The sequence below is a fragment of the Macadamia integrifolia genome, chromosome 2 (genome assembly GCF_013358625.1).
Source record: "Macadamia integrifolia cultivar HAES 741 chromosome 2, SCU_Mint_v3, whole genome shotgun sequence".
Lineage (NCBI taxonomy): Eukaryota > Viridiplantae > Streptophyta > Magnoliopsida > Proteales > Proteaceae > Macadamia > Macadamia integrifolia.
Window position 1 is genome coordinate 23,134,815 of NC_056558.1, and position 10,719 is coordinate 23,145,533.

A 10,719-nucleotide genomic window follows, 5' to 3' on the forward strand; every position below is an offset into this window, starting at 1 on the left:
ACAGCAGAAACGGAGTAAAAAGTGTTTGATAAAACTGTTTCATTTCACTTATTTTCAGAAATAGAAATATAAATTTTTACTTATTTATGGTTCAAGAAACAGCCCAGGCAAAACAAGTTTAACTTGTTTCGCCGTTTCTGAAAACGATTTGTGGCAATTTTTTCATTAGTTACTATCGACTTCTAAACACATGACTTATCAAACACCTTCAATTCCGTTTCTGTTTCTAGAAACAAAAATTTATGTTTTTACCGTTTCTTGAAACAGAAATGGCAGAAACATTATCTAACGGGCCCTTAGTTTCCTCGTTCTTTGAATTGGAAAGCCTATGAATTAATTATGGGCATCCTTGGTTCATTTTTTTCAAAAATAAAAAGGCATCCTTGGTTCATCTTGAAGGTGTAGTGGATTGACCCAGTGTTCCTACCAAAAAAAGGATTGACCCACTGTGTTGCCTTGTTCATTCTGCTATGCTGCATGGTAGCAAAGACTTTCAGTTTTTCAAATAATATTTTGCTTGGTGGAGACGCTTTCTCCACCTTTTTCGATAAAAAGAAAAAGAAAAAAAATCTAAAGCAACAAAGCAATCAACCCAAAAAAGAAATGCGCCATCAGTGCATCTTTTTCCCTTGCTGCTATTCAAATTAGTCCTGAGCTCTTTCATCAGATCTGCTGCAAATCACCTTCGTCTGGGTAACCATGGCTCTGGTGAGTGTTTTAGGTTTCTTCTTATATACCCTTTACTTGAAATGTCTTTATTTGGCATCTTCTCAAATGGGTTCTCCGACTTTGTCCATTTCTTCCTTGAACTCTGCATTGTAGGTTAATGTTGTTCTTTCTGGTTTAAAATTAGTATTTTTCTTTGCGAGACACTCTTTTTTTTCTTTACAGTCTTGTGATTCCTTGAACTTCTAGCCTTTCATGTTAGATTGAGAAGCCCATTTAGTTCCATAGGTTCATGTGGGCTAGCATCTGAATTTGTTGTACTTCGTATGAACTCTGTCTCAGAAGTTCTTAAAGGAGTGTAGAAGTAGCGTAGTACACCACTACGCTAACGAATTTCTCACAGATCTTAAGAATCATAATTCACAATTTTTTACCCATTCATGGACTTCCATTGATAACTAATATGTTTATGTTCCTTGCAGGTCTTCCATGCTGGAAATACTAATAGTAATGCCTTCAAGACGCTCATTGCTGCAGAGTACAGTGGAATCCCAGTTGAACTGGTCAAGAATTTTGAGATGAGTGTCACTAACAAAACTCCTGAATTTCTTAAGATGAAGCCTCTGGGGAAGGTACAGTTGCATTGTTCTAGTTTTGGGAAATGTGCAGGTCATTTGTTAGGGCAGTGTTTGATGTAGTTTAAATGGAAATGTTTGTGGGTGTGCAGATTCCTGTGTTGGAAACTCCTGATGGTCCTGAATTCGAGAGCAATGCCGTAGCTCGCTGTGGTTCTAGCTATTGCCATATCTTTTTCTGAATCATTAACTTTTAGATAAACTCATAATTTGTGTTTCTTATTCAGTTACTCGTTTGAAGACTGACAACCCGCTTTATGGTTCTTCCCTGATTGACTATGTGAGAAATTGTGTTTTGAATCCTTTGTTTCAGTTAATTTATATACATTTTCTTCACTTGGTTTCAAGCTTGCTGTGCATTTTACCTGCCAATGAAAAAGATTTTATATCTAAATCATTAACCTGTTTCTGCCAGGCTCAAATTGAGCAGTGGATTGATTTTTCAACAACTGAAATTGACTCCAATATTCGTCGTTGGTTATACCCACGATTTGGACTTGCGCCATACCTTCCCCTGGTTAGTTTTGCTATTTAGTTTTCTTTCAGTGGTGTTTATTTGCATGCAACTTGAAATACACATGCTCAAAGGCGTAAATTGCTGACATGTGTTTGCTTGAAAAAGGTTGAGGAAGCTGCCATTTCTGCTTTGAAGAGAGCTGTAGGTGCTTTGAACATGCATCTTGCTTCAAACATATGCTTGGTTGGACGGATTGTAACTCTTGCTGACATCATCATGATCTGCAACTTGTGGCTTGGATTCGTCCATGCAATGACTAAAAGCTTCACCTCGGAGTTTCCACATGTTGAGCGGTACTTCTGGACAACGGTTAACCTGCCAAATTTCCACAAGATATTGGGTGAGGTAAAGCAGACAAAAGCTGTTCCACCATTTCAGTTAGCAAACACAGAAGTTCCACCAATTCAGTCAGCGAAGACAGAAGCTGTTCCACCATTTCAGTCAGCAAAGAAGCCTTCTCAGCTGAAAAATCCTGCAAAACCTAAGCCCAAGAATAAACTTAAAGAAAAGGAAAAGGAAGAACCTGCAAAGATGATATTGGATAAATGGAAGAGGCTCTACTCGAACACCAAGACCAATTTCCGTGAGGTTGCCATTAAAGGTAGTCTCTGCGAACTTTTTTAGCCTTTATTGATCTCTTTATGGAATGGCATGACAAGCCCCAATGATTGTGCCTTGGCATTGCAGCTATAAGTGCTTTATGATGTTGCATGGCTTTGACAAGTGATGGATGTGTTTAACAAAAATACTATTCACTTATGCTGCTGCGTTTGTTAGCTTAGCTCCCATTGTGCTGCATTCTATAGAATTAGCTCCATAGAATGAGTTATAGTAACAGAAGTGCAATTTCCATCAAAAAATTTGTATATCTTGATGAAAATTCTTTTTGTGATTATATTTCCTAATAGCTAACTGACCTGTGTATTGACCTGTTTTGGTGTCTGGGTCTCAAGTGTACTACTGTCCATTAAAACCACCTGCTCCAAACCCTTATTTTTTTTAACTTCTCTGTGTATTCCTGTATGTAGAGATGAGAATAAACATGCAAAACATCTTGTGGGTCAGTCTTGAAGTGGCTAACTTAGCCATGTTTTGAAGAGGTCTCATGTTCTGCTATCCCACTCTTTAAGTGCTTTCTTTTTTGTCTTCATGAAATGTATACGTGGCTTGTGATCCTTGATATATGTGTCAGTCGGCCGGGATTCGCAGTGGGGTGATGTTCAATTGGTCAACCGATGCTGGGTTTTGTGGACATATGAAATCTGTGGATATTTTGGAATTTTTTGGTCTTTAAATCCTTTACATGCATTCCCCACCACCAGCGTGCACATTTCCTCTACATTGAAGAGTTCACTTAATATTATCTGCTGTTTGTTGCAGGTTTCTGGGACATGTATGACCCTGAGGTATACTCTCTCTGGTTTTGTAGTTACAAGTACAATGATGAAAACACTGTATCATTCATCACCCTTAACAAGGTCAGTGGTTTCTTCCAACGGATGGATCTGGCTCGTGAATATGCTTTTGGCAAGATGCTAGTTATTGGCTCAGAGCCACCATTCAAGGTGAAGGGGTTGTGGCTCTTCCGTGGACAAGACATACCTCAATTTGTGCTTGATAAGTGCTATGACATTGAGTTTTATGAGTGGGTGAAAGTTGACATCTCGGATGAGGCTCAGAAGGAGCGTGTTAATCAGATGATAGAAGATCATGAACCTTTTGAGGGGGAGGCCCTACTGGATTCTAAGTGTTTCAAGTGATGAGAAAACTGCTTCCATCAACGCTTTTTGCTTAATGGTACATGTTACCCATATATGATTTCTCACCTATTTTTATGTTTTACAGGTGCAAGTTTAGCCCTGTCGGACCAAACCCACCCTGGCCCGAACAGGGCTAAGATTGAGGTGGGTTAGGGCCAGAAATGCCTGGCCCTGTTAAGGTTGAGGCCTCAGGCTGATCCCGGCAGCCTAGATTTTGACCTTGAATCAAAACTTGATTTTGACCCTGATACCCTGATTTCGAGGAGTGGTTATTTTCTTACTCAAACCCGTGACCACTTGGTCATAATAGAGTAACCTTACTGTTACATCATGGGCCACCCTCACACATATGCTTTATTGAAAATTTGACAACTTATTAAACAAAGAAGAACATTTCAGATACATATTATATTAAAATTGATTGTTTCATTTCTATATTAAAATTAAATGTTCCATTTCTCGTTTGAAGTTCTCATTGGCTTGTGGTTTGTGTGTTTCAGGTGGCAGGGACCAATGAAGATGATCACACGTGTGATTTTTACAAATGTACAAAAAGATATGGAGGACATCAAGGAGCTGTATAATAAGTGTTACTCTTGAGCATGCCATAGCCAATGAAACTTCAGGGACTACAAGACTGAAGGAACTTCCACTATCCCCTAATAGATCCCCTAGGGGGAAGAAACTAATTGTTCAATTTATGTATATTTTACAAGAACAAGGTTCGGATTGTGCAGGCTAGTGAGGTTTATGGTTTGGTATATATCGAACAACTTTATCATCAAAATCGAACCATGCTAGGGAAGATTCTTTTTCAATATATTGAAACCATATTGGTTGTTCTTCAATTTTAAACAGTCGATTTCGGTTTTAAATTGACATCGTTACAGAAAAAGCACTTGAGATACCCTCTATCTTACTATGTAATCTCCTTTACTTATCCATTTATGGTTTTCACCAGAGACAATATATAGGAATCTTTAGAACCCATTTTGGCATCGATTCTGCAAGCCCCCATGAAGAAGAATGGTGTTGATGTCAATTTTATAAACTTCATTATCTTGACATGTTTGCCACGCCTAATTTGACATGGCCTACACCCCTGCCCAGGCCCACACAATTCATCATCACATGAGTGTTGCAAGAGAGAGGACAATGTGGGTGGGTGGGTGGGTGGGTGGGTGGGGGGGGAGCTGGTTGCAAGGAGGGTTGATGGAAATTGTCAAAGATGGTTAGAGAGAGAGAGAATTTTAAGTGCTTTTTGTTTTTTAACAAAGAAAGAAGAAGAAAATAAGAATTAAATAAAACTATTTGTCTATCTATGTTATTGCTAGAGAGGGTGATATTTTTGTTTCCTGTTCATGCCAAATGTGCTAAAAAGGAACCACTTCATTGGTCGGCTTGAGCAAAAATGTAATTAGTGATACGAGATCATAGGCATCCAAAAAAATAGGAACGATGCTCCAAGGCCACGTTGTGGTACTTTTTTACAGAAGAAGATGACTTAACTCTTCTGAATTGCTCCAAACTTTTGCAATGCTCCATCATTTTGCCTTTACGAGCTTTAATCCATATGGAATACTCCTGGTTCTTGCTTCAATAGAATATCCTATCATAAAATAGTTTACAAACAATGAGACACATTTCCTTTTAAAAATGTGTTAAAGTTGCATATATCCTTATCCAGAAGTACGATAGAGTTAAAGAAATGCATAATCAAATGATAAACCAGCAATGTTTTCAGTTCTTAAACCCAATGGGCTTGCTGCCGACATTCTCGTGAAGTCTTAAAAAAAAAAAATGTGCTAGATATACTCAGAACCACAAGTAGAGGCAACATACATTCATTTCCCCCTATCTTAAATTTTGGGTGTAAATAAAGTTTTCAAAAGAATCGCCACCAATATAAGCAAAGGGATTAACAAGAACACCTGTTTGGGAATCCAATAGGATTAATAACTTAAACCATATTACAGAAATTTAATAGCCATTTTGGTGGTTAAAACCCTTTTTTTTAAGAGGTGACACAACGAATCCAAAGGGGTAGCATAGTTGACGAACGACGAACTTGATACGAACCATAAACTCGGATGTCCTCCTTATTATTTTTAAAATTTATAGAAAGTTTAAAGAAGACCGAATAGGCTCCATGATGGAGTGAGACTGATTATGGACAAGTAGGCTCGATTGGCCAGAGATCGATTAAAACCGATCTGAATCGGAATCGGCAGGATCGATTCCATCCCCGATTCCTGTTATAAAACCCTGCTGTCACATTTACAGTTGCTCTCTTGCTTGTTGTAGTGCGACTCTGCAAGACTAGGGTTCTGTGGGGAGCGGATCCAAACTCCTCCTCGAGGTATGTGGATTCTCTTTTTGTTATCCATTCTCTCCCCGTTTCATATTTTCCCTCGCCCATCAGTTCGTATTTTACGTTGCTGCAATTCAAATTAACCTGACTCACTGTTTCATCAGATCTGCTGTAAATCACCTCCCGCAGGGCAACCATGGCTCTGGTGAGTGTTTTAGATTTCTTCTTATACCCTTTACTTGAAATGTAGTTATTTGGCATCTTCTCAAATGGATTCTCCGATTTTGTCCGTTTCTTCCTTAAACTCTGCATTTTTCAGATTATTTTGTTGACTAATGTTGTCCGTTCTGGTTTACGATTAGTATTTTGCTTTGCGAGACAGTGTTTTTGTTCTTTACAGTCTTATGATTCCTTGAACCGGGATTCAAGCCTTTCATGTTAGATTGAGAGGCCCATTTAGTTCCATGGATTCATGTGTGCTAGCATCTGAATTTGTTGTACTTCGTATGAGCTCTGTCTCAGAAGATCTTAAAGGAGTGTAGTAGTAGCATAGTACCTCTGCGACAGAGCAGATTATATTTGATGGGCATCTGGCAATCATTGTCTGGAACGACTAACGAATTTGTCACAGATCTTCAGAATCATAATTCAAAAATTTTTATCCATTCACGGACTTCCGTTAATAACTAATATATTTTATGTTTCTTGCAGGTCTTGCATGCTGGAAACACTAATAGTAATGCCTTCAAGAGGCTCATTGCCGCAGAGTACAGTGGTGTCCCGGTTGAGCCGGTCAAGAATTTTGAGATGGGTGACTCCAACAAAACTCCTGAATTTCTGAAGATGAACCCTCTGGGGAAGGTACAGTTGAACTGTTCTAGTTATGGGAAATGTACAAGTCATTATTTATTTGGGTTGTATTTGATGTAGTTAAAATGGAAACGTTTGTGGGTGTGCAGATTCCTGTGTTGGAAACTCCTGATGGTTCTGTATTTAAAAGCAATGCTATAGCTCACTATGGTGAGAAGCTGTCACCATAACTTTTTCTGAATCATTAACTATTAGAGAAACTCATAATTCTGATTTTTATTTATTTATTTATTTTTTATTATTATTATTTTTTTTTTATAATTCAGTTACTTGTTTGAAGAGTGACAACCCGCTTTATGGCTCTTTCCTGATTGAATATGTGAGAAATTGTTTTTTGATGCTTTGTTTTAGTTAATGCTTTTGCATTTTCTTCAATGTTTCAATCTCGCTGTGCGTTTTTCCTGCCAATGTAAATGATCTTATGTTTAAATCATTAACCTGTTTCTGCCAGGCTCAAATTGAACAGTGGATTGATTTTTCAACAACTGAAATTGACTCCAACATTCGGCGTTGGTTATACCCACGATTTGGACTTACGCCATTCCTTCTGCCGGTCAGTTTTGCTCTTTAGTTTTCTTTCTGTGGTGTTTATTTGCATGTAACTTTAAGTACATATGTTCAAAGGTGTAAAAATTGCTGACATGTTTTCTTGAAAAAGGTCGAGTTAACTGCCATTTCTGCTTTGAAGAGAGCTCTTGGTGCTTTGAACACTCATCTTGCTTCAAACACGTACTTGGTTGGACATTCTGTAACTCTTGCTGACATCATCATGATCTGCAATTTGTTTTTTGGCTTTGTCCGTGCCATTAGTAAAAGCTTTACCTCGGAGTTTCCACATGTTGAGCGATACTTCTGGACAATGGTTAACCAGCCAAATTTCCACAAGATATTGGGTGAGGTAAAGCAGACAGAAGCTGTTCCACCAATTCAGTCAGCAAAGAAGCCTTCTCAGCCGAAAGAGCCTGCGAAACCTAACCCCAAAAATGAACTTAAAAAAGAGGTAAAGGAAGAACCTGCAAAGTCTGATGATGCCTAGGAGGAAGAGGTACCAAAACCCAAAGCAAAGAATCCTCTTGATCTCTTGCCACCCAGTAAAATGATATTGGATGAATGGAAGAGGCTCTACTCGAACACCAAGACCAATTTCCATGAGGTTGCCATTAAAGGTAGTCCCTTTGTACTTTTTTAGCTTTTATTAATCTCTTCATGGAATGGCATGACAAGCCCCGATGATTGTGCCTTGGCATTCTGCTATAAGCGCTTTAGGATGTGGCGTGGCTTTAACAAGTGATGGATGCATTAAACAAAAATACTATTCACTTATGCTGCTGTGATTTGTTAGCTTAGCTCCCATTGTTCTGCATTCTATAGAATTAGCTTTATGGTTCCAAGGATCTATATATTTGATCTGGATCTCCTGATCTGAATTGGTATTAAACCAATCTAATCTTTCATACATGTGGGATCTACAGGTCTGCTGACAGTATTGGGCATATGCCATATCAGCTGACCCTTTGTTTGACTATATGAATTACATTGATCTAGGCTGGTAGTGCCACGTAATTATTTGGGTTCTGATATCGGTCTTTAATCCTTGAGTGGCAGCACCAAGTCGAAATCATATGTAGGTAACATGGTGGATTGGTAATGTAACAAGAAAAAAACATTATTACTTTTAAGCCGTGATGGATTTGAACTGTAGCATACTCTGAACTGTATACCTTTGTAATCGCTATTTCGAAGTTGTTTTGCTTACGAATTCATGAAATAGTGATACTCTAAAGCCGGAGTCATTCACGATGTACAAACTTCTGTACAGAGGTTTATGCTATCCTGAATGTGCAGAAGACTCTATTCTATCAATCCCCATGCAGAAAGTTTCAAAACAATTATAAACCGATTCCATGGTCATGAGTGTATTCCTGGGTCTATTTAATGATATTTTTCATTCTTGTATTCAAAATACAGCTTCCCTTTTTTTTTATTCAAAATACAGTCCCTTTATGAACTACAAGCATAGACTGCCCCTAAAATGTGTATCTTTGAGCCCGAGGCCTTGGTTTTAAAGAATGATATTGTTATGAATTCCTAAATCTCCATTTTGCTTTTATTCTGTCATAGTAATCCAACAATGAAGAAAAATTAAATAAGAACTGACAAGCATTGGTTTCTACTAATAGACGTTGGATTGGCCAGAGTTGTTTGTTTTGATAAGTAGGCCCCAAGGAGAGTTGAACTCATGACCTCTTAATTGTGAGGTGTTGGTCGTTTTCCAACTAAGCTAACCCCTTGGGGTTATTGGCCGGAGTATATTAGTTGGCCCTATCCACGTTCTTTTCTATTTGAAATCCATAGTGTTTCCTAGCACTTTGAAGCATATTAAGAATTTAATGGAAAAGAGCAAAGGGACGAAGAAGAGGAAACTTGGTCCAACCTTATGAAGGGGACAAGTACTTTCTCCACACACCTGCCTATGTAAAGATTTATTAACCATGCACTACCCAAATTTAAATGAATGTGGTGCAGAAAAAACACAAAAGTTGGCTTATTTTAATGGAAATAAGCCTTGGGTTGGGTTCTATGCATGTTGGGTTTTTTTGGTCTAACGTGTTTTTATTGTAATAGACCACTTTAATGGGCCTAAAATATGAGTAATAGGAATAAATATGGGATTTATTAATTACTTGAGTTGCGGGGTCTAGTTAGTGTCCTATTTCTCCATTTTTAATTACAGTAGTATCCTAGTCAGTTAACTTAAGACCACCTCCAAGGTAAGCTATTGGTTATAAGAGTTTTTAAGCTTAGTTTGAGTTCTTTTTGAGTCTTTTATATGAGTTTGTAAAGGGCTACAAGTTTTTAAGCACTGTACACGAATTTGATGAATAGAAGTTTGGTTCACCCTTTGGTTATGTGGTGATTCCAGGAACCCTTGGTGGCAATTGGAAGGTTGGGTACTAGTGGTGATTCCAGCCTTGTATATCACGTGGTGGTTCCTGGTCATATCTTTTCTATTTTAATTTTAGTTCAGTTTTAGTGCCCCCAAAATTTCCAATGAATTTCTATAATGCTGATTCTATTCAAACTTCCTCGAATCTTAAATTTCTAGATCTGATTTCCGTTTTCAAGTTTCTCGTTTCATACCTGCACAAAGCACTAGTTCATGTTTTTATTAAATTCTGGTTTGAAATCCTAGATCCTGCCCTTCGAATCTGCTATGTTTCTGAATTTTCAATTTTCTACCAACAGTTAAGATACTTCAATATCCTTAAATCCAACTATTGGATTGACTTTGATGAGTTATTCTACTTACCTAGTGAACTAATTGACCTGAAAATCAGGCCTATCTGATCAGTTTTAACTGCATTAACAAGTTTTCTCTGAAATCTGGTTAGTTCTTTTCCTGCTATCCTGTTGCAAGCTAATCTCCCATTGGACACTAGTTCGGGATTAGCATTGCATTAGAATGATAAAGAGTTTATCATTGTTAGGAAGTAACAAGGTATTACATATTTTCTTTTCCACCATCCCATGATCCAATCTGACTTGTAACAACCGGTAGTCTCATATGCTCATGGTCCTAATGATAAAATATCTAGCTTATATAAAACATTGGATTTATTGTACAATTCTTAATAATTAGTAGAACACACATGTTGGCTGGCAATGTGATTGTTAAACTGGTGGTATGAACTTTTAAAAGGAAGGGTCTGTTGTGGTATTTAAAAAATGCTCAAGTACTCACCATGCCCTTGTTACCTTGTAAAAAATTGTAGCTCATGTTTTATGGGGTGTAATGGGTTAGTGTTAAGCAAATATTTAGTGTTGGATTTGGTGTTTGCTGAAACCTGATTAGAACATGTTAGTTGCTGTCTCAAATTTTTCTTTTTTATAACCAAGAGTGTTTCAGTTCATTTAGCAGATACTAATGTTCATCATTTTATTACTGAAAAACCATCCAAG

General features: G+C 37.7%; 1 protein-coding gene and 1 pseudogene across 1 annotated transcript; both read left to right on the top strand.

Annotated features, from left to right (window-relative positions):
• The first annotated feature begins 319 nt into the window (after positions 1-319).
• LOC122069360 (elongation factor 1-gamma 2-like) lies at positions 320-4,433 on the top strand. The gene is made up of 8 exons (XM_042633358.1): positions 320-708; positions 1,149-1,298; positions 1,394-1,454; positions 1,529-1,581; positions 1,717-1,818; positions 1,924-2,419; positions 3,199-3,615; positions 4,079-4,433. The coding sequence occupies exons 1-7, from the start codon at positions 700-702 to the stop codon at positions 3,576-3,578; spliced, it is 1,251 nt and encodes a 416-aa protein (XP_042489292.1). The 5' UTR covers positions 320-699; the 3' UTR covers positions 3,579-3,615; positions 4,079-4,433.
• Positions 4,434-5,789: 1,356 nt separating this feature from the next.
• Positions 5,790-10,719, top strand: part of LOC122069351 — a 6,403-nt pseudogene continuing 1,473 nt past the window's right edge.

Bases quoted from the DNA above. Each gene is read 5' to 3' on its own strand.
- LOC122069360 (XM_042633358.1), top strand. The intron at 1,299-1,393 runs GTACAGTTGCAT...GTGGGTGTGCAG, and splicing joins AGATGAAGCCTCTGGGGAAG to ATTCCTGTGTTGGAAACTCC. The intron at 1,819-1,923 runs GTTAGTTTTGCT...TGCTTGAAAAAG, and splicing joins TTGCGCCATACCTTCCCCTG to GTTGAGGAAGCTGCCATTTC.